The sequence below is a fragment of the Cynocephalus volans genome, chromosome 3 (assembly GCF_027409185.1).
Source record: "Cynocephalus volans isolate mCynVol1 chromosome 3, mCynVol1.pri, whole genome shotgun sequence".
Taxonomy (NCBI): domain Eukaryota; kingdom Metazoa; phylum Chordata; class Mammalia; order Dermoptera; family Cynocephalidae; genus Cynocephalus; species Cynocephalus volans.
In genome coordinates, this window is record NC_084462.1 from 64,023,539 (window position 1) to 64,048,222 (window position 24,684).

The 24,684-nt window shown below is 37.8% G+C and overlaps 1 protein-coding gene across 6 annotated transcripts in view; it reads right to left on the minus strand.

The window, feature by feature from the left end:
* SCAPER (S-phase cyclin A associated protein in the ER) overlaps positions 1-24,684 on the minus strand; it is a 491,674-nt gene that overhangs the window by 396,389 nt on the left and 70,601 nt on the right. For all 6 annotated transcript variants that reach the window (XM_063090894.1, XM_063090891.1, XM_063090893.1 and 3 more), the window contains 2 exons: positions 9,506-9,606; positions 5,299-5,415 (listed from right to left, as the gene is read on the minus strand). In XM_063090894.1, coding sequence (XP_062946964.1) covers positions 5,299-5,415; positions 9,506-9,606 — 218 coding nt within the window. The remainder of the gene's footprint in view (positions 1-5,298; positions 5,416-9,505; positions 9,607-24,684) is intronic.

The window sequence follows — 24,684 nt, forward strand, 5'->3', positions numbered from 1 at the left end:
GGCATGGTCCTACAATCTAATCACCTCTTCAAGGCCATACCTTTTGTTTACCACAATAAGATTTCCCACCCTCAACAGTTACAGTGGGGATTAACCCTCAATGAGGTTGGGAGGTGGGGGGGATCCAATCTACAGCATATACCTTTTCCCCATTCCACTAAGGTCCAATTATTATACGGTTCCAAAGTCCATCAACATTCACCAAAGGCAGGACCATCTAATAACTCTACAAAGAAGCCTGAAAGCAAACATTCAATTCTACTGAATAAATACTTAAGCACCTTCTACTAAATGTCAGGTACAGTGCTAGGTGCTTGGGATACAGATATGGCAAAGATCTTCTCACAAAGAAGGTCAAAGTGTAAGTCCAAAATAACAGACATTAAAAAAGTTATAGCACATTGCAAATGTAAAAATAACACAACTATATCCAGGGTTAAGCAGTAATAAGTGGTGAATATTGTTTGCTATGACATGGATCAGGGGATGAGAAGCAGTCAAGAAAGGTTAGGTTTTAACAAAAGGAAGCGAATTGATCAAGTAAACTACTTACCAACCCTTGTATTACATATCATTTGTTAAGACTCTAAAGAATTAGAATCCAAAAAAATTTTTGTCTTAAAAACAAATTTACAGACTGGCTGATCAGCTCAGTTGGTCAGAGCACGGTATTGGTAACACCAAGGTCCAGGGTTCCAAAAAAAAAAAAAAATTTCCCCAGGGACATTTGTGAAAAACAAATATGACAATTTTTTTTAACATCACAGCTACCAGAGTCAGCAATAACATTAGGGGCCAAGGGCTGACCAAAAAACTTAAAAAGAAAAGTTAGAGAATGAGATGTCCATAGGAGGCTTTGAAAAGCTCCAACATATTCCTGGAAATCAAGAAGGCCACACACATGTACAGGTTATATGCATGCTCAGGAAAGATTTGAGAAGGCCCTAATCTCTCACATCTGACTGGCCTTCAGGCTCTGAGAAAGTAGGAAGTGACAGTAAAGGCAGAGCTGTAAACTATCAGAGCATTGAAAGTGTGCCACATCAGACACACAGACTAGGCAAGGACTAAGAAATTTACTGGCTCAAGGCAATAACAACAACAACCACCAGTCAAAATAACAATCCCAGAGAGGGTAGCAATCTGATCGCCAGAGCTGCCATATTTTATTGTTTAAAATGTCTAGTTTTCAATAAAAAATCATGAGATGTTCAAACAAACAGGAAAGTATGGCCCATTCACAAGAATAGTTGTAAGAAGAAGCCCCGACATTGGAATTACTAGACACCTTAAATCAGCTATTATAATTACATTTAAAGAATATCAAAGAAAAAAGGAAACCATGTCTAAAGACCTAAAGGAAAGTATGAGAATGGAGTTTCACTAAATATAGAATATCAATAAACAGAAAGTAAATGTAAAAAAAACCCACATAAATGTTCTAGAGTTGAAAAATACAATAAAAAATTAAAAATTCAATTCACCAGAGGGGCTCAACAGCAGATAATGTTGAATATAATTATTATCCTGATTTGATCATCACATATTGCACACAGATATTGATAATGAATTCTGTATCCCACAGATATGTACAATCACTATGTTTTGATAAATAAACAAATAAAGTATCAGAAAACTTGAAAAAAGGTCAATTGAGATTTCTAGTCTGTGGAACAGAAAAAAAAAGAAAAATGAATAGAGCCTAAAAGACCTACGGGATGCCATCAAGAGTACCAATATATGTATAGTGGGATTCTCAAAGGAGAAGAGAGAAAGGAGCAGAGAGAATACTTGAAGAAATAATGGGCAAAAACTTCCCAAATTTGATGAAAACCATTAATCTATACATCCAACAGACTCAACAAACTACAAGTAGAATAAACTCAAAGATCCATACATAGATACATCATAGGCAAACTGTCAAAAGCCATAGACAGAGAGAGAATCTTGAAAGCATCAACAGAGAAGTGATGCATGAAATTAAAGGATCCTCAATAATAACAGCTGATTTTGCATCAAAAATTATGGAAACCAGAAGGCAGTGAAATAACATATTCAATGTGTTTAAAGAAAAGGCTGTAAACCAAGAATTCCATCTACTGCAAAACTATCCTTCAAAAACTAAAGGACAAATTAAGGTATTTCCAGATTAACCAAAAACTGAGAAAATCTGTCACTAGCACACCTGCCTAAGAAGAAATACTAAAGGGACTCCTTTGGGATGAAATCAGAGGACACTAGACATTAACTTGAATCCACATGAATAAATAAAGAACACCAATAAAGGACTAGAAAAGGTAACAACACAGGCAAATATAAAAGACAGTATAAATGTAGTTTTTGTTTGTAACTCTTTTCTTCTCCTATCTGATTCAAAAAACAACTGCATTAAAAAAATTTTTTTAACTGTGGTGATGTGCTATAAATTATATGCAAATATAAATAAAACATAAAATACATAAATATATATAAAATATATTAAAGTATAATATATAAAATGTAAAAATAAAATACAAAAAATATATGTAAAAGATGTCATTTGTATGGAAATAACACAATGTATAATATACACTTAAATCTTTTGTTGGGAAAGAGATTACTACTTCATGTCAAGAATAATTTAGCATCGTCTGGTCAAGATGGCAGGATAGACGGTTCCCAGTGTCACTCTCTCCCACAAATCAACCAAATTTACAACTATAAAAATGTAACATCAGCCAAGGTGGGGCCACTGGAGCTCAGGGGAAGAGGAGGAGAGACCTACGGAGTTCATGAAGGTGGGAGAAACTACAATGAGAGAAAGAAAAAACTCCTCTGAGCATTTCAGGCAGCGGCTGCTTTAAGGCTCGAGCTGATGAACACATGGAACAGGAGCCGGCAGAAGCCACAGCTGAGCCCTGCGGATGGACTTACTTGGAGGCAGCAGGGGAGAAGCCAGAACAACTGAAAAAAGGGAGCCATTCAGAGGCCGGTGAGTCATCGCAATGGAACAGTGCAGGGCCCATCCCACGGGAAGTGTTTGGAGCATGGGCAGTGGGCAAGATGGGAACACCGGGAGAACACTGGGACACAGCAAGGACAGCCGACCTGCCCCCCAATCAGCACAGGACCACTCAGAGGAGACTGGTCAGGAATGCAGAATCGCATGGGGTGCAGTTTGAAGAAAAAACTCAGGCCCAGATCAGAGATTCTACACAACACAGATCCACCAGGTTTCTGGAGAGCCAGAAGTACCTATAAGATCAACCATTAAACCCCGAGTCGCACAAGAAAGTCTTCCCTAGGGAAACAGCAGCAAAGTAGCAATTTAAACAACCACACAGCTCAAGTACTGGTTCCCACAGGAAGGTTCCCCGTGTTAGAAGCAAAGAACAAAAAATTAGTTCCAGCCCAGGCACACCATCAGCACCTTGGGGCTGGCCTGGGAACTGGAGGCTTGGATCCGGGGACCAGACCCCACTCCCACTTCCAGGCAAACTGCGTCAGTCCCTCAGGGCCTGCCCAGGGACCCAAGGCATGGAGAAGGGGACTGGACCCCCCTCCCACAACCAAGCATACCATGCCAGGGCCTCAGGGTCTGCCCAGGGAACCGGGGAATAGAGAAGAGGACCGGACCCCACTCCCACAACCAGGCACACCACACCAGTTCCTCGGGCCCTGAGGCATGGAAAAGGAGTGTGGACCTCTCTCCCACAACCAGGCACACTGTGCCAGTGTCTTGGGGCCCACATGGGGACCTGAGGCATGGAGCCAGGAACCGGACCCTCCTCCCACAACAAGGCACACCATGCCAGCACCTTGGGGCCCAACCAGAGACCCAAGGCAAGGAGAAGGGGACCAGACCTCTCTCCCACAACCAGGCACACCACACCAGCACCTTGGGCCCCACCTGGGGACCCAAGGCATGAAGAAATGGACCAGGCCTCTTTCCCACAACCAGGCATGCCAAGCCAGTGCCTCAGGTCCCGTCTGGGGCCCTGAGATATGGAGCTGGGGACCGGACCCTCCTCCCACACCAGGCACAAAATGCCAGCACCTTGGGGCCCATCTGGGTACCCAAGGCATGGAGAGGAGGACCAGACCCTCCCCCCACAACCAGGCACATGGCTCCAGTGCCTCGGAGCCTACCCAGGTACCCGGTGCCTGGAGAAGGGGATTGGATCTCTCTCCCACAACCAGGCACACCAAGCCAGCACCTTGGGTCCCACCCAGTGATCCGAGGCATGGAGCCAGGAACTGGACCCTCCTCCCACAACAAAGCACCTCATGCCAGCACCTCGGGGCCTGCCCAGGGATCCGAAGCATGAAGAGGGGACTGGACCTCTCTCCCACAACCAGGCAAATGGCACCAGTGCCTTGGGGCCTTCCCAGGGACCAGAGGCATGGAGAAGGGGACCAAACACACCCCACAACCAGGCATACCGCCAGTGCCAAGGAGCATACCAAAAACAGCACCTCCACGTGGGTGGCCCACCACAGCCACCACAATAACCATGGTTGCTGCAAAAGCGGCTAGATGCCACAACCACCACGCAGATGGTCCGCCAACCACTGGAGTGCATTCACACAAGAAGAGTCACCAGCAGAGACAAAGAAAAAAAGAGGATGTCTCTTTCCACAAAGCCCGTTTCAGAGTGACAGAAGAAGCATCTGCTCTATGATAATATTGGGGGACCTGATCACTTCTCTCAGCATTGGACAGATCATCTAGGCAACAAATTAACAGAGTAACCATTATTCTTTCAGAAGGAGAGAAGAAATCTAGGGCAATTAGAGGGGTGAGGGAGAGGGGGATGGGGAGAGATTGGACAAGGGGTATAAAGAATAATTACGATTTGTAACAATATAAAAAAATTAAAAATAAAAAAAAATAATTTAGCATGAGATATGTTAATGGGTTTTAATCTTTGTATCAACCATTATGTTTGAATACATTACATCTCCTAAAAGCTAAACTTTAGTCTCCTGAATTTTTTTTTTAACTTTTTATTCAGACAATTTCAAACATATACACGATGCAGGAATACAGGTCCCCAAATGGCCTTCATCAACCAAGCTCTTCCCCTTCTGGCTTGCAATTGTCAGACAGAATGTACTAATAATGCAACATACTGAAATAAGGAGGAACTGTCCACAACAGTCCAGGCTTTGTCCTCATCCCCCTAGAACAGGATGTCCTGCAATGCTTGAGCTCAGCAATCCTAATGGCATACAGTATGTAAAACACAAAGCAATCTACAGAAAATAATTTACTGTAATGCAATCCTTAACAGGCATTTTTTTTTTAGTTCATCTCACCCAAAATTTAAGCTTCTTCGAGCATTTGATGTTACATTCATTCTCTCTGTTGATGGACTTGGAATCACATGACGTCCTGGAGACATCTTCTTTACTTCCCATGCCAATGATGTTGGTCTACCAATTTAAGACATATAGAAGATTAAATCAATGCAGAAAAGGGAGAAAAAACCTAATCTTTTCTCTTAGTTCTTAGTGGGTAAAAACATCATCAGTTCATAATTTTTCCCCAGAGCATTGCTTACCAGCAAGTTACCATACTATCAATGAGAAATCACAGATGATGCATGGCCGAGGATTTTCCACCCACTACAACATAGCAATAGAACTCTACTTATCTCAAAAGGGTCATGAAGTTACAGAAACATGAGATATACCACCTATGATTTACAACCCTCCACCCACCCAGCTTAAAAAAAAAAGGCAATAGTACTAATTCAGGCCACTTGTGTCTAATGTACTATAGAAGTAAGTTTGTGGGACACAGATCAAGATAAAAAGAAAATGATGAGGGTTAAATGAAAAATACACAGGAAAATGTAAACTCTTCCTCTACTCTTAAACACCCATGAGAGTGGGAGCATAAATATTTCATTGCTCTTTGCTGAGAAATCTAAGAAATAAAACTTAAATTTTATTCCAAAACCAATCAATCAGATGACAAGATGCACAATCTCTACTAAAATGTTTTCCTTAAGCAATGTCTACTCTCTCCCTATGCCCTCAGTCAGATCCCTATCACTCCCCTGGGTCTCCCTGTATCTTACTCTTCATTCAATCTAATGATTGTGATTTTTTCACTCTCCTTAAAAAAGCAATAGTGTTAGGAAACAAAAAACTTCAATTAAAATGTTATTCAAAAATCTAAAGCTTCTGACAATTTACTACCAAATCACCTTTCAAAAAGGTTGTAATGAATTATACCACCACCAGATAAAGAATGTCTATTTCTCTTTAACCTTGCCAACAATTATCTTCTTTTAAAAATTTCATTGGCAAAAGGGCATTTCATTGTCTTTGTTTTTTTTTTTAAATTATATATGTTTATTATCATTACTAGTGAAGTGGAACATTTTAACCAGGGGACATTTTAATATTTGGTATCTTTGGCCCATTTTTTCCTACAGGATTTGCATCATTTTCTAATTGATTTGAGATAGTTTACTACTACAACAACTATTACTACTACTATTATGGTTATAAATCCATTGGCATCAGTGATGCAACTATTTTGCATTTTGCTTTTAAATTTTTTAATTTTTATATTGAAAGGCTTATTTTATTCCTATTAAATCAAATGTATCAATATTTTCATTCATGGTTTCTGCCTTTGTCCTACAAAGTCCTTACCTGCAACACAAATATATAAATATTTATCTATATTTTCTTCTTGAAATTTGTACAATTTCAATTTTTACATTTAAATCTCAAGTTTAGCTAAAATGAATTTTGATGCATAATTTGAAGAATGTAAGATGGATAATGCCATCTACAGGGAAGATTCCATATCTGGGAGCTGTCTCATGAGGGAAAGAGAAGAAATGCTGATAACTGGTTAAGGTAAAAAGAAATGCCTCCGGTATATTTTTGAACCATGTAGCCAGGACAGGAACGATAACTACCCTGTTATGCTTGGACTTGGCCTCTGAGTCTTTCTCAATACAATCTTCAACACAGCCACCACTAGCTGAATGGAGATTGCAAGCAAGAAAAATAAAAATCTAGTTACCTTTTCTTCCCTATGCATTGTTAATTAAATACATGACCCTTTTTGGATACAAGAAATAGAAAATCAAGTTAAATAAAAAATAGAAAGAAAATGGAAATAAAGATTTACTGTAAGGCTGTAAACTGTGCAAGGTCAAGGACATCCAGGGGGATAAAAACTAGAATCAGGACTCATGAGGATTAGACCTGTAACTAGATAAGCTTTAAAGAACACCCTCAAACTCCTAAAAACCACATAATTTCTCTCATCTTTGCTTCTCTCTGTAACTCTATTCCATTTTCTTTCAACCCGCTTATCTTCAAGGGGCAATATAGCCATCTCAAATCAGCATGATTTCTTAGCTGGTATCAATTTCTTATTGTATCAATCCAGTGATACAATGTACCCCCAAAGATAATCACCTGTTACCAGGAGGTAGGGGTGAAATTGCTTGGTAAAAACAAAAATACCTATGCCTGACCCACCCAGAACTATGGATGAAGCAGGCACCAAAAAAAAAATAATAATAAAATAATAATAATAATAATAATAATAATAATAAATTTTAATTGTGAGAAATGAAAATGTTAAAAGGATCAATGTGTCAGTTTCTCTTGATTTGGTTCCCTGGGGATCCAGCCCTCCTGGATTTGTCTCTTGAGATTCCTTCACCCACTTGGTTCCTCCATAGGGCTGATACATTATAATGAGACAAAAGATGTTTTCTCTACTAGATGGTTCCACCCACTACGACTGAACCAAGGTTAAATCCAAGGGAAAGATGCAGCCTACACCTGTTTTCTCTGGGTAAAAAGGCATCCCTGGCTCAATTCACAAGGGTCCAGGTTTTAATTATAAGTTTAAACTAAATAATAAACTGTTCTTTTGACTTTGCATATAACCAAAATAATACTAAGTCCATTTGATTATCTATCTTTGGAATATTTATCCTTACTGCCACTACCCTAGTTTGAGTAGCCATCATCTCTATAAACTATATTGCCACAGCTCAGCCTTCTCACAAATGATCTTTTAAAAACACAAATATGACATGTCACTTCCTTATTTAAAAACCCTTTGAAGTCTAAAGTCTTTATCGTGTCTATAGAGCTCTACATAATCTGGTCCTAGACTACCTCTCTACGCTCATCTCATGCTACTCTTCTCCTTGTTCTTTTCATTCCTGCCCTGCTAAACTCTAAATTCCTAGACTATACTGTGCTCTCTCCCACCTCCAGGACATCACACATACTGTTACATCTATCTAAAATTACTCTTTTCTAGTTGTCTAGCTAACTCCTACTTGAAAATTTTGTCTCAATTTAAATATCACCTCCTCAGGGAAGCCTTCCTGGAGTCAGCAAACTGGTTGATAGTGCTTTTTCTTATACTCCCAGAGTAATCTGTATTTTTTCTTGGTGACACTTTCGCACTTATTTAATATCAGTCTTTCCTGCTAGAAATGCACCAAGTCCATTCGGGCTACTGTTACAAAATGCCTTAGACTAGGTAATTTATAAATAACAGAAATTTATTTCTCATAGCTCTGGAAGCTGGGAAGTCCAAGATCAAGGGACTGGCAGATTCCATGTCTGGTGAGGACCCCATTCCTCATAGACAGTGCCTTCTAGCTATGTTCCCACATGTTGGAAGGGGGAGAACAGCTCAGTTTCCACCTTATTTATATGGTCACTAATCCCATTAATGAGGGTTCTGCCCTCCTGACTTAAACATCTCCTTAAGACCCCACCTCTTAATACTATCACAACTGGTGATTAAGTTTCAACACAGAATTTTGGAGGCACACCTTCAGACCATAGTATGCACTGTACACTTCATGGGAGCAAGGACTGTGTCTGTCTTCTTCACCACAATAGTCCCTGAGCCTTGCTCACACAGCATTCAGATATTATGTACTGATTCCAAATGAATCTTTCTAAAGATGCTTTGATCTCTCATTATTCCCTAATCAAAAATTACCAGTTTTTCTCAGTGCCTACTACATTAAGAAGAAACACTGTAACTTTCTCTACATTACTTTCACTTCACACATGCCCTTCACTTACATAGCTGTTTTAATTTACTCCCTTCATCTGAAAGGCCAACCGCTTGGTAAAATTCATCACATCCTTTTAACACTTTTTCTACATCCTCCATGAAATCTTTCCTAATCTATCCTCCAAAAGAGATATGTCCTTCTCTGAACACCCATGATAGTTTTTTATGCTAATAAGTTGTATTTTACCACACCTTTAGACTACAAATTCCATAAAAGAGTAAATGTGTCATATTCAGCAATTAAGTTTCGATACTGAATAAAGTGCCTCGCACTGGTAGGTATCCATTAAATACGTGTTATTGAACTGAATGAGAAACATAGCACCCATCTTTCAGATTTTTACAAGTTTCAAGTCAATCTGAGGTTAAGTCAACTGCCAATTTCAATGACTGCTACCAAAACTACTGGCTTCTATAAATATAAACACCAGAGTTCACTACCTGCTTTGAGCATCTGTCTTCTCTAGCTTTTCCTGAAGTTGAATCCAGTCAATCAATGCTTTGAAATCTCTCACGTAATTATCCAGCATCATTAGCACCTCCTAATTTAAAACAAACAAAAACCATTAAATTCCATTCTGAGACTAAAGAGTTTCAAGAAAAAAACTATTAGAGTGAAAAACTTACAAATTAATAATTTTTACATTATAATCCTCATTGAAGAAGCTGCAAAACCTACTGGTCTAGATTTTTTTAATTCTGTTTGGTAAAATAATAAGAAATACGTGAAGTTCAGAGTATAAAGACCAAGAAATGATATTGACATTCTTTCTCAAGACTTCCCTAAATAGCTATCCTTTTAACCTTTTGTATTATGAAGTTTAATATACAGAAAAGTGCACAAAACATAAATGTATAAACTATCACAAAGGCAAGACCCAAGTAACCGTCACAAAGCGCACAAAACGCAATTCTACAGATGAATTATTGCAAAGCAAAGACCCAGGTAAACACCACCCATGACAAAAAAGATAACAATGCCAGTCTAAAAGTTCCCTGGTGTCCCCTCCCATTCTCTACCCCATCCCTCCTCCCAGCTAACCACTGCCTTGATTTCTAATAGTCTAATTGCTCCTGTTTTGAAATGCATATAAATAAACTCACATAGTATCTATTACTTGGTGGCTTCCTTTGTCCTTTGTTTACTAGGTTCATCCATATTGCAAAATATACCAGCAATTGATTTATTGTCATTGTCCAAGGTCATTGCTGAACTGTATTCTATTGCATGAATATTTATTTACCTAATACGTTTATCAATAATTATTTATTGATATTTGTATTTATTTATTTATTTATTTAAATATCTACTTATCCAATATTTATCCAATCTACTGTTGATGAATACTATGGTGGTTTTGAATTTTTGGATATTACAGATTATATGCTGTTATCTATGCATAATGGTACTTCAAAAAGTTCATGGAAAAACAGAATTGAAAAATAACACAAATCTTTCCATGAACTTTTTAAAGTACCCTTGTTTGTGTCTTCTGCACATATTCATGAATTTCTGGTGAGTGCAAGCCCAAGAGCAGGACTGCTGAGTTTTATGTTCCACTTTAGTACGTAACACCAAATTGTTTTCCAAAGTGGTGCCACTCCTAACAGCAGTGTATGTGAGTTTTCCTTGCTCCAAATCCTTGCCTATACTTGATATTGTCCATTTTAGGATTTTTGTTTGTTTTTAACCTGAGCCATTCTTGTCGGTGGGTGTGTAATATATTTCATTAGGGTTTTAATATGTATTTCTCTGATTATTAATGACTTTTGAGAACATTTGCATAAGCTTACTGGCCATTTGGATATCCTCTTTTTGTGAACTACCAGTGCAAGACTTGTTCATTTTTCTAGAGGGTTAATTGTCTTTTTCTTATTGATACATAGGAGTTCTTTATATCTTTTTGTAAATGGGCCTTTTGTTGTTTATACAGGTTGCACATATCTACTCGCCTTTTTGCTCTCCTAATGGAATGCAATCTTTTGATGTACAGAAATTCCTAATTTTAATGTAGTCTAATTTATGACTCTTTTATCTTAGGGCTGGTGCTATTTGTTTCATTTTAAACAATCTTTCCCTATAACAAGATCAGGAAGATATTCTGTAACATTATCTTTTAGAGCTTTACTATTATACCTTTTTCATTTAAACCTACAATCTATGTGGAATTGATTTTTGTGTACAGTAATAAATAGAGGTCAAGTTTTTCCCCTATAAAGATATCTAATTATCCTAGCACAAGTGGTTAAAAAGTTAAATCTTTCCCTGCTACTCTGGAATGTCATCATTTGTCGTTAATCAAATATCCATAAGCATGGGTGTGTTTCTGGAGTCTCTCCTCTGTTATGTTGGTCTGTTTATCTACTCTTCTGTAAATTCCAAACTTTCTTACATTGCTGTAGCTACAATATAAATCTTAAAACCCACTAGAGTAAATCGTCCAGCTATAACTTTGACCTCAACGTTGTCTAATTGATCCCAGCCCTTTGTATTTCCATATTAAGTTTAGAAACAGTTTGTCAACTTCCCAGGGGAAAAGCTGAAATTTTACTTTTAATTGCATTGATTCTGTAGATCAACTGGAAGAAAACTGGCATCTTTATAGTATTGACTTTTTTGGACAGTGAACAGATATTTATATCTTGTTCAATCAATGTCTCCCAATAATCTATTTTGATTTTCCGCGGAGAGGTCCTTCACATCTTTTATTAGATTTAATACTAAGAATAAATAGTAGTTTTAAATTTTTTCTTTTTCATTTTCTGTTACTGTCAATTTTCATATTTTGAACTTGTATCCAGTAACTTTAACTCACTCAATACTTCTAGAAATTTCTCTTTAGATTCTTCTGGATTTTCTAAATATATACACGTACAACGTATACAGTTCAGTTGTCTTTAGCATATGCAGAGTTGTACAACTATCTAATTCCAGAATATTTTCATCACCCCCAAAAAGAAGTCACATACACACACACAAAACAAAAAATCTTATTAATAAAGTTTAAATTGACATATCTTGAAATATTTTGATATATTAGTTTAAATAAAATATATTTAAATTAATTTTACCTGTTTCTTTTTACTTTTTTTATTGAGGCTACTAGAAAGTTTTAAAGTACATTATGTGGTGCACATATTTTCAGTGCCCAACTGTTCTTGACAGCCTATAGTAATTAGGCAAATCTAAAAAGATGAGATTTTGAAAAGATAAATTTCAGATTCTACTTTCTTTGATTCTGAAACAACTGTACAAGACTGGGAGAAAGGTAATCTTAACACAGGACCCATATAAACAGGGCAAATCTTGGGAAATTTGCTTGATACTAAACTCAAATTAAGTAAATAGCTTGCTGAGCTAAAGGAAAAAACAAATATGACTTTACCCTGCATCAATACCAATATAATAATATCTATGAAGAAGAAGAAGGAGGTCTAACCAACCCAGGATAAAATGAGGCAACTCTTCTGAGGTTACTCTATTTGCATTAAACATATTTTTCTAATTTTTTTTATTGCTAAGCAGCCTTCCCACACCCTTTGTAGTTTTAAGGATTGGGTTCTTGTGCAGACTCAAAAGGAGGAGATACTCTTCCCCCTCCCTACACCTTGGCAGCAAAGCATAGAAGTATTACCAGGAATTAATCAGACTCACTTGTCTTAGATTTTGAACCTGAAGCAAATAAGGCAAAGATATAGAGGCATGGTACTGTTTATAAAACACTACATCCTAGCCAGATATTTCTGTTGCAAAACCTCCCTTGATTTCTGCCCATTTTCTAACCCTGATTCACTGGCCTTATTGTCAATTCTGTGAAAAATCCAATATCCTCCCAATAAATTATTTGTTCTACTTAAATCAGCCAAAGTCTATTTCTGTTGCTGGTTGCCGAGAGCCTGACTGATAAGCCATTCAAAGCCTGACAATTTAAGGATGCTAGAAAGATAAAGTAGAATACAATATAACAAGTCTAACCTGTGGAACACCTTAAAACTAAGTCATAATAAAATCTACAGTAAAAACTAGATGACTAGACTGGAAAAGACTAAGAGGATGGCATGATAGCTATCTTCACGTATAAAAAAGATTGTCGTAAATGGATTATACTGCTTTTACATAAAATATGGTGTTGGGCCCAATGTGAGCCACATGGTGCCTATGGGTGGAGGATGAAGATGGCGCCCGCGGGAAGTAGGGGAGGCGTAACCCAAGACAGCTCCAAAAGGTTTTTATTGGTCCTCCATATAAAGGGTTCACACACTCGTGAACCCTTCGTGATCGCTATACTCAACATGTTAGTACAAAATGCATGCCCGCGTGATCCTTTAATTGATTGGTTAGTTCATGGAAAGCCCCTACTTGCTTGCTTATATAAATTGCAGTGTAACGGCAATAAAGTGGAACTGCCCTGACAGAACCCCTGCCGCGTCTGAGTGTCTCTTTCATAGGCTGGGTTGGCGGGCAGCAGGCTCACTTTTCCCCGAGATCCCTCGGTCCCAACACCGGGGGTAATCTTGTCGGCTCCTCCTTCTGGGTCTGCGGGAGGACCCCAGGCACACCCTCGCAATATGGAACAAAGAATGTTGGGTAAAAATGACAGATTTTCACCTAGCAGAGGTATCTCAAAAGAGAATTAGCTACCAATGGTAGCCAGCACTCTGTCAGAGGGTGTATTCAATCATTGAGGGAATACGGTCAGAATAACTGTGTAATGGGTGAGTGGATAAGACAATTTTACTTTCAGTTCTGAGATCCTATGATTTACTCACCAAATGTTTGTTAGGAATATATTATGTGTCAAAATATTGAATCTATGAAAACTCAAACCATAGGAGAAAGGCATACTATGCTACTGATAGCATGCCAGCAAATACTGTTCTTTTCCTGAGTTAATTAAGCAAAATGTTTTTCTCTCAAGATGCCTAATGTAAATTATAATTTACAATCCCTCTTAATGCAATTTTCTATCCTCCCCCATCTTATTTAGAAAAATGCATTCTAAAGAACTGGCTGACTAAATAAAAATATTAGCTGCAAAAGATATTAAATAATAAGCAAACCCCAGGGAATTATTTAATCAGTGATGAAGACACACTATCGATAGTCAGCCACTTTATTTTAACAATGAAAATACAATAATGACTGAAAATTTCCCCAAATTAATGTCAGACACCAAACCTCAGATTCAGATAGCTCAGAGAACACCAACCAGGATAAATGCTCCCCCTCAAAATACACCCAGGCATATCATTTTGAAACTACAGAAAATCAAAGAAAGAGAAAATTCAGAAAGAAGACAGAGGGAAAAAAACACCTTACCTATAAAGGAACACAGATAAGAATTACAACAAAATTCTCCTCAGAAACAATACAAGAAATAAGAGACTAAAATGAAATATTTAAAGTATAGAAGAGAAAAGACTCACCAACCCCGAATTCTGTACCCAGTGAAATTATCCTTCAAAAGGTAAGGAGAAATAACGACTTTCTCAGACAAACATAAATTGAGGGAATTTGTTGCCAATAGACCTGCCTTGCAAGAAATGTTTAAAAAAAATAATAAAAAGAAAAGAAAAAGTTTTTAGAGAGAAGGGAAATAATATAGGTCAGAACTTGGATCTACATAAAGAAAGGAACAACACCAAAGAGAAATAAGTGAAAGCAAAATAAAACTTTCATTTTTCTTATTCTAAGTTGATCTAACATACCAATTGGTTCAAAATAAGTGTAGCAACAATATATTCTATTATGTTTGCTTGTGTGTGTGTGTAATTATGTATGCTTATGAAAAAGTGAAATGAATGACAGCAATAATACATAAGAAAGGGAGGGAGGAATTAAAATTATTTTATTATTATAAGACACTCACACTACCTATGAAGTGATACAGTGTTACTTGAAAGTTGAGATGGATTAGTTGTAACTGCATATTGCAAATTCTAAGGTGACCACTAAAAAACACTATAAAAAGAAATACAACTGATATGATAATAAAAAAGAATAAATAGAATCATACAAGATGCTCAATTAAAACCTAAAAAGACAGAAAAAAGAACCAAAAATAATAACAAAGGCAATAAAATAGAAAACAATAACAAATTGTAGATAGTACTCCAATTATATCAAAAATCATTTGATATGACAAATGGCTAAATGATTATCAGAGCAGATCAAAACACAAAATCCAATTCAATTTTTTTGCCACAAATGTGTCAAGAACACACAATGTGGAAAGGATGGTCTCTTCAATAAATAGTGTTGGGACCACAAAATATCCATATGCAGAAGAATGAAATTAGACACTTATTTCACATCATATACAAAACTCAACTCAAAAAGGATTAAAGTCTTAAACATAAGACCTCAACTCAAAAATGATTAAAGTCTTAAGAGCAAGACTTGAGTAAAACCACTAGAAGAAAAGACAGGAAGAAAGCTCCATGACATTGGTCTGAGCAATGACTTTTTTGAATATGACCCCAAAATCACAGGCAACAAAAGCAAAAATAGACAAATGGGATTACATCAAGCTAAAAAGCTCTGCACAGCAAAGGAAACAATCAACACAGTGAAAAGATGACCTACAAGATAGGAGACAATATTTGCAAACCATATATCTGATAAGGGGTTAATACCCAAGATATAAAAGGAACTCAACTAATTAGCAAGGAAACAAACCCATACGTGGTAAAAACTCTCAATAAACTAAAAATAGAGAGGAATTTCCTCAACTTGATAAAGAATATCTACAAGAAACTTAGAACCAATATCATACTTAAAGGTGAGAAACCAGAAGCTTTCCCATAAAAATCAGGAACAAGGAAAAGATGTCCCCTCTCACAACTCTTTTCCAACACTGGGTTGGAAGTCCTAGCTAATGCAACATGACAAGAAATGGAAATGAAGGGAACCCAGACTGGGAGTGAAGAAATAAAACTCTTTGTTTTCATAGACATGAGCATCTATGTAGAAAATCCTAAAAAATCAACAAAATACTCCTGGAACTAATAAGCAATTACAGCATGGTTGCAGGAAACAAAGCTAATATACAAAAGTCCATAATTTTCCTATATATTAAGTGCAATAAACAAGAGGAATTTAAAGTAAAAAACACAATATTTGATGTCAGCAAGATGGTGGAATAGGAGGCTCCTGATTTTCCTTCCTCCCATGGATGCAGTGAATAAATACCTGCATGGATCAACTACCAGTGAGGAATAGCCAGAAACTAGTTAAAAGATTGCTATACACCATGTAACTGAAAAGATATCCACATCAAAACGAGTAGAAAAAGCTGAGACACACTTGCACACAAACCCCACTTCAGGTACTATGCATTATAGTTGGCAAGGAATCCCCAACTCCCAGCTTGTCCCTCAGGAGTGAAGGATTTTAACCACACATATAGCATCCCAACTTTAATGGTACCCGCTGAAGGACTTGGCTCCTAAATCACCTAGGTCTGGGAGAAGAGATTTGGCATGCCCAACTCTCCCAAGGTCACAGATAACAAAATGGTGATTTTTAGATGGCATGTGAGCACTTCCAGCAGCTATTCCCCCGTGCTCTAGGACAAAAGAAAGGGAAAAACTCCCAGCTGATAGTTTCTCCACGGAAGGAGTTTGTCTGCACACTCTTCCACTGACAGACTAACGATTGGGCTTCTAACTAACCTGCATCTGGGAGCTGACAAGGCAGGTAAACAACAGTCCAGAAGCCTGAAGGAGAACGTGGGCAGTTCCCACCCCTTCTCCCCCACCACCACCCCAGCTTGCTCCAGCAACAAAACTAGGTCTGCAGAGTCTCCCTGGAAGGATTTTATGCAAGTATTGAGTGCCCCAATTTTTACAGTTTCCATCTGAAGGACTGGCTCCTAAATCACCTAGCTCTGGGAGTTGATAAGGCTTTGGAGTCTTTCTAAACCACAGAGAGGAAAGAGGTGATTTTTAAATGGGTACACTTCTAGCAGATATCCCCAAGGCTCAACAATGAGCTAACAGGAAAAAACTCCAGGCTCCCAGTTTCTCCCCAGAGTGGAGTGACTACACACCTAATAGCCTGACTTTTCCAGCTGCTACCAATTTTTGTCAGACCATTAATTAGCCTACATCTAGGAGCTGAATAAACAGACAATGAGTAGTTCTCTGGGAGCCTGAAAGGGCATGTGGGCACTTCCCACAACTCCTTCCACTAGCTTGCTCCAGAGATAGAGTCAAGCTCTATTCCAGCTAACCCACCTATCTCTGAGGGCAGATGGACCAGGCATCTAACTAGGCCCATGTGGGCAACAAAGAGCAAAGCAATGGGTTGAAAGAGTGCGCAGTCTGAATGAAAATACAAGCATTTGCCACAGATCCTTTCACCAGCTTAGTGCAGACTAACTGGGAAATAAACTCCAGTTCCTAGCTTCTCCATGAGGATAGAAGGAATAGAAACACAAATTCAATTCCAACCTTTTCCAGCTAGGGAGATTGGATTCTATCTTGCCTGACTCATGACAGTAATAGCACTCATCAAAATCTAATCTGAGGGCCACTAAGAACAAAGAAAGCCATTTGGATAAGCACAAACTTTGGCGAGACATCTAGAATCTCTGGCTGGGGTGACTGGTGAGATTCATGTCCTAAACAAAGCCAGTCCAAAAAGACTGGAAGAAGCAGTTGTCTTAGCTAATGCACAGAAGCCAACATTGAGAGTCAAGTTAATAAACAGGTAAATATATCCCAAATAAAAAAACAAAATAAACCTCCAAGAACTGAACCTAAAGAAATGGAGAAATGTGATTTAACCAACAGAGAAGTCAAAAAGAACAGTGATAATAAATATGTTCACTGAGGTCAGTAAAGTAATGCATAAACAAAATGAGAATTTCAACAGAGAAAATATAAAAAGTAATAAACAGAAATCATAGAGCTGAAGAATACAATAACTAGACTACAAAAAAAAATCAGTATATGGGTTAAATAGCAGACTAGATTAAGCAGAAGAAAGAATCGTCAAACTCAAAGACAGGTCATTAAAAATCATCCAATATGAGGAACAAAAAAAAAAGAAATGAGAAAGAGAGAATATAGCTTAAAGAACTTCTGGGTCAGCATGAAGTGGAACTATGTATGTACTATTGGAATTACAAAAGAAGAGAAAGAAAAAGAAGCAGATATTTTATTCAAGAAATAATGGTTGAAAACTTCCCAAACCTGAGGAAATAAAATAGAAATCCAGATTTAGGCAGCCTAAACGAAACCAAATAAAACAAATCTAGAGAGACCTACACTGAGACACATTATGATCAAATTGTCAAAAGATAAAGGCAGAGAATTTTGAAAGCAGTAACACAAAAGTACAGGAGCCCCTGTACTACCACCAGTGCATTTTTCAGCAGAAACTTTGTAGCCCGTAAGCGAGTGGAACGATGGGTTTAAATTGTTTAATGAAAAAAGTGTCAATCAAGAGTATTATACCCAGCAAAACTGTCCTTCAAAAATTAAGGGAAGATAAAGACTTTCACAGATAAACAAAAGCTGGGGGAGTTTATCATCACTAGACCTGCCTTAAAAGAGATGCTAAAGGGAGTTCTTCACATTGAAATAAAAGGACACTAAACAGCAACATGAGAGCATAAAAAAAGTAAGAAATCTGTTGGCAAATGTAAATATATAAACAAAAAAGAATATCTTATGATTATAACAGTGATGGGCAGATTAATTGTAATCCTACCAGAAAAGGTAAAAGACAAAAGAAGTTAAAACTATCAATAATGTAAATAGATATTTAATATAAATAGTTGTAAATTATTACACTTATACCATATAATGTGGGAGGTGGAGAGGTAAAAGCAGAGAGGTCTTGCATGCAAGGGAAGTCAAGTTGTTATCAGATTAAAATAGACTGTTGTAACAATAAGCTATTTTGTATAAGCCTCTTCACTTATACAAAGAGAATGCCTAAGCAAGTTACACACAAAAAAAGAGGAAGGAATCAAAACATACCAATCCAAAAACTAATGAAACACTGAAGACAGCAAGTGAGGACAAGAGAAAATAAGAATCACAAGAAAAATAGAAAATAGTTAACAAAAAGGCAATAGTAAACAACAAATAAACAACCTGATTTTATACCTCAAGGAACTAGAAAAGGAAGAACAAACTAAACCCAAAGTTACCAGAAGGAAGGAAATAATAAAGATCACAAAAGAAATAAAACAGAGAATAGAAAAAAAACAATTAAACTAAGAGTCCCTGTTTTGAAAAAATAAAATGAACACATTAGCTAGAGTAACTTAAAAAATAAAGAGAAGTAGAGGGAGTACTTCCCATCTCATACATCAGTCCAGCATCAACTATGATAGCAAATCCAGACAAAGATACCACAATATAAGAAAACCATAGTTTTCTCATGTCACTGACGAACATACATTCAAAAACCATCAATAAAATACTAGCAAACCAAATTCAACAACGCACTGAAAAGATTATACAACATGACAAAGCAAGATTAATCCCTGGGATGCAAAGATGGTTCAACATACACAAATCAATCAATGTGATACACCAAGTAAACACTATGAGCAGCAAAAAACGCCACATACATCATCATCTCAATATATGCATAAAAAGCATTTGACTAACTTAAAAATTCTCTCATGAAAAAAACTGTTAACAAAATAAATATAGAAGGAAATTTCCTCAACATAACAAAGACCATATATTAAAAAGCCACAGCTAAATTATAATCAATGGGAAAAAAACTAAAAGCTTTTCTTCTAAGATCAGGTATAAGGCAAGAATGGCCACTCTAGCCACTTCTATTCAATATAGTAGTGAAAGTACTTATACGAGCAATCAGATGATGAAAAGACATAAAAGGCATCCAAATTAGAGAGGAAGAAGTAAAATTACCCCTGTTTTATGCAGATGACATAATCCTATATGTAGAAAACCCTAAAGATGCTGAGAAAAACAAAACAAAACAAAAAAACTGTTAGAGCTTCTAAACAAATTCAGTAAAGTAGCAGGATACAAAATCAACATGCAAAAATCAGGTACATTTCTTTCCACCAATAACAATCTATCCGAAAAAGAAATTTTTAAAAATCTCATTTACCACATCAAAAGAACAAAATACTTAGGGATAAGTGCAACCAAGAAAGTAAAAAGCTGTACATGCAAAACTATTAACACTGAGAAAAGAAACTGAGGAAGACACAAGTAAATGGAAAGATATTCTATGTTTGAGGAATGAAAGAATTAATACTGTTAAAATATCCATACTACCTTCATAAGTCCGTTTTTGTTGCTTATTATAAAATACTTGGAACTGGGTAATTTATAAAGAAAAATGAAATTTATTGCTTACAGTTTCTGATGCTGGAAAGTCCAGTCCCATCTGGTAATGGTGGCAGTGACCCAAGGTCTCACATTGCAAGATGGAAGCAGAGAGAGCAGAGACAGAAAGAAAGACAGACTCTCCTCTTCTTTTAAAGCCCTCAGAACCACACCCATGACCACCATTTTTAATCCATTCACTAATGCACAGTCGTACAACCCAATCACCTGTTCAAGGCCCCACCTTACAAATACCATAATAGGATTTCCCACCCTCTTAACAGTCACAGTGGGGGCTAAGTTCCTAATACATAAAACTTGGGGGATACAACTAAAGCTTCAGGGAGTTTTGGGGGGACATAATTCAATCCACTACACCACCCAAAGCAATATACACAAGGGTACTTGTATTAGTCCATTTCTGTTGCTTATAACAGAAAATACCTGAAACTGGGTAATGTGTAAAGAAATATAATTTATATCTTACAGTTTCAGAGACTGAGAAGTCCAAAGTCCAGAGAACACATCTGGTGAGGGCCTGTTGGTGGGTGGTGACAGAAACACAGGGTATCACATGGTGGATAGGATCTTCACATGCTCTCCTTTTAAAGACATCAGTACCATGCCCATGACTACCATTAAACCATCAACTTATTACCAAGTGAATGGATCAATCTATTTACTAGTCATGGTCCTCAATCCAACCACCTCCTAAATGCCTTACTTTTCAGTTACCACAATAGGATTTCCCATTCTCTTAACACTGTCACAATGAAGATTAAGTCTCAATGAGCTTTAGGGGGACATATAATCCACAGCAGTACTTTAAAAAGTTCATAGAATTTTCATATTATCTTTTAATTCTATTTTTCCACATAAGTACCCTTGAATATTCAACACACTCCCTATCAAAATTCGCAGAAATAGAAATTTTTTTCACAGAAATAGAAAAAACATTTCCGAAATTTGTATGAAACCAAAAATGATACTTAGTAATAATCTTGAGAAAGAAAAAGTTGGAGGCATCACACTTCTTGATTTCAAATTATATTACAGGTGACTTCCGGTCAAGATGGCAGAATAGATGGTCCCCAGCATCACTCTCTCCAACAAATCAACTAATTTACAACTATAGAAAAGCAATGAAAGCCAAGCTGGGGCTGCTAGAGCTCAGGGGAAGAGGAGGAAAGACCTACAGAGTGCATGAAGATGGGAGAAGCCACGATGAGAGAAAGAAAAAAACACTCTGACCATTTGAAGCCCCAGCTGCTTCCAGGCTGGAGCTGCTTTGCACTTGGAGCAGGAACCGGCAAAAGCCGCAGCTGTGCCATTCGGATGAAGTTGCTTGGAAGCAGCAGGGGAGAAGAGGGCCTTGGTAGCCCCCAGCCAGCAAGACCACTATAGGGTGCCCATGGACCCACACAGGAGTGAGAAGCCACAACAACTGAAAAAAAGGAGCCACTCAGAAGCCGGTGAATCATTGCAAGGGACCAGAGCACGTCCCATCCAATGGGAAGTGTTTGCAGCATGGGCAGTGGGGGAGATGGGCCCACTGGGAAAACACTGGGACACAGCAAGGACAGCAGATCTGCACCCCAATCACTTAGGACCACTCAGAGGAGACTAGCCAGGAATATAGAATTGCAGGAATATAGAATATGGGGTGCAGTTTGGCCTAGATCAGAGTTTCTACACAACCCAGGTGCAATGGATCTCTCCAGAGCTGGAAGTACCTATAAAGCCAACCATTAAAACCTGTGCTGCACAAAAAGACTTCCCTAGGGAATCGGCAGCAAAACAGCAATTTAGCTCAACCACAGAGCTCAAGTGCTGGTCCCCATAGAAAGTTTCCCCATTTTAGAAGTAAGCAAAGGACAACAAATTAGTTCCAGTGCAGAGTTTAAGTGGTGGGAACAGCAAATAATCCAACACAGAACTGAAGGAAAAAAACAAAGTACCCATAATGAGAGACAGAGTTTGACATTAACTAGTAAACGTCTCATTTCACCAAAGAACACCTATGACTCCTAAAAGGACCAGAAGTCCCCTGGGCTACCAAGCCAGAAATGGGGGAGGGCCAGGGGCCTCAGCAATGCCCCCCTGACACTCCCAACCAATCCCGAGGCTGAGGGATGAGGGCCTCAGCCATGCCCCTCCCCAACACGAGCAGCCAGTCCAGCAATGACGATAAAGCTGCTGCAGGAAGTACTCCAGCCTCTCCCAACCCACAGCAGTGGGGGGCTGAGGGATTCAACCACACCCCCCAACATGTGCAGCCAGCCCAGTGATGACCACCAAGCCACAGTAAGAAGGGCTCTGGGTTCGTGAGCTGGGATGGTGGGGGCTGAAGGCTTTTGCTACACCCCCCTGACATTTGCATCCTGCCTGGCAATGACCAAGCCACCACTGGAAGCCCCAAGGTCTCCCCTGAGGGAATGAGGGGGGTGCCACAGGCCTCAATCCCACCCCTCTTCCTTCCTCCTTCTTCCATCCCATTTCCGTCCCCTTTCCCCTCTCCCCCTCCCTCCCAACAGCTCCAAAACAACATCCTAGAATGTAAAGAATAATATTAATAAAGTTACACTGAAAATATAAACAAATTTTAAAAAAGACATTACCTTTGGGAAAAATTATATTACAAAGCTATAGTAATCAAAACAGTATGATACTGGCATAAAAACACATAGACTAAGGAAACAGAAGAAAGAGCCCAGAAATAAACCCAAGTATATATGGTCAAAAATTTTTTGACAAGGCCACCAAGAAGACACTACAAGGAAAGGATAGTCTCTTCAATAAGTGGTGGTGAGAAAACTGAATAGCCACATGCAGAATAAAACTAGACCTTTATACACAAAAATCACAAAAATACACATACACAAATGAACTCATACACAATAATCAACTCAAAATATATTAAAGATGAAAATGTAAGACCTGAAACTGTAAAAATCCTAGAGGGGGGGGGGGGGGGGAAAAAACCCAAAGGAAAAGTTCCTTGATATTGATCTTGACAATAATTTTTTTCTTTTGCTATCACACCAACAGCTCAGGCAATAAAAGCAAAAATAAACAGATGGGACTACAACAAACTAAAAAATGTCTGCATAGCAAAGGAAATATTTAACAAAATAAAAAAGCAGCCTATGGTTGGGGAAAATATTTGCCAAGCATATAACTGATAAGGGGCTAATATCCAAAATGTATAAGGAACTCACACAACTCAATAGCAAGAAAACGAATAATCTGATTTTAAAAATGGGCAAAGAGGCATTCTTCCAAAGAAGAAAAAATGGCCTACAGGCATATGAAAACGTGCTCAACATCTCTATTCATAAGGGAAATGTAAATTAAAACCACAACAAAATATCACCTCACACCTTTTAGACAAGCTATTATCAAAAAGACAAAAGTGTTGGCCAGGATGTAGAGAAAACGGAACCCTTGTACACTGTTGGTGAGAATGTAAATTGGTACAGCCATTATTGAAAATAGTATGGAGGTTCTTCAAAAAATTAAAAATAGGACTACCTTATGACCCAGCATATCCTGTTCTGCACATATACCCAAAGGAAAGGAAATCCATACCTCCTAGAGATATCTGCCATGTTCATTGCAGCATTATTCACAATAGCCAAGATATGGCTACGTGTTCATCATGGATGAATGTATAAAGAAATCCTGGTGTGGTGAGGGATGTGTGGTGTGGGGTGTGTGTGTGAAGTGTGTGTGTGGCTGAGTGGGAGTGTGTGTATAAGGGTACTAAAAAAAGGTCATGGAAATTTAAATTTTTTGAAGTATGCTTATAAACACACACATGCACATACAGACACACATAAACACACACAATGAAATATTATTTGGCCTTGACAAAGGAGATCTTGGCATTTGCAACAAAATGAATGAAACTGGAGGCCATTTAGCTAAGTGAAATAAGCCAGACACAGAAAGAAAAACAGTGCACGATGTCATTTATATGGAGAATATAAATAGTTGAATACTCAGAAACAGAGAAAAGAATGGTGGTTACCAGGAACAAGGAGAGGAAGGAAATGGGGAGATGTATGTCAAAGGGTACAAACTTCTAGTTATCTAGGATGAATAAGTCTAGAAATCTACTGCACAGCATGAGGAGTATAGTTAAAATACTGTATAATATACTGAAAATTAGCTAAGAAAGTAGATTTTGGTGATCTTTTACACACAAAAAAAGGTAACTATGTGAGGTGATGGATATGCTAATTTGATTGACTACAGTGATCATTCACTATGTATATCAAAACATCATATTGTAT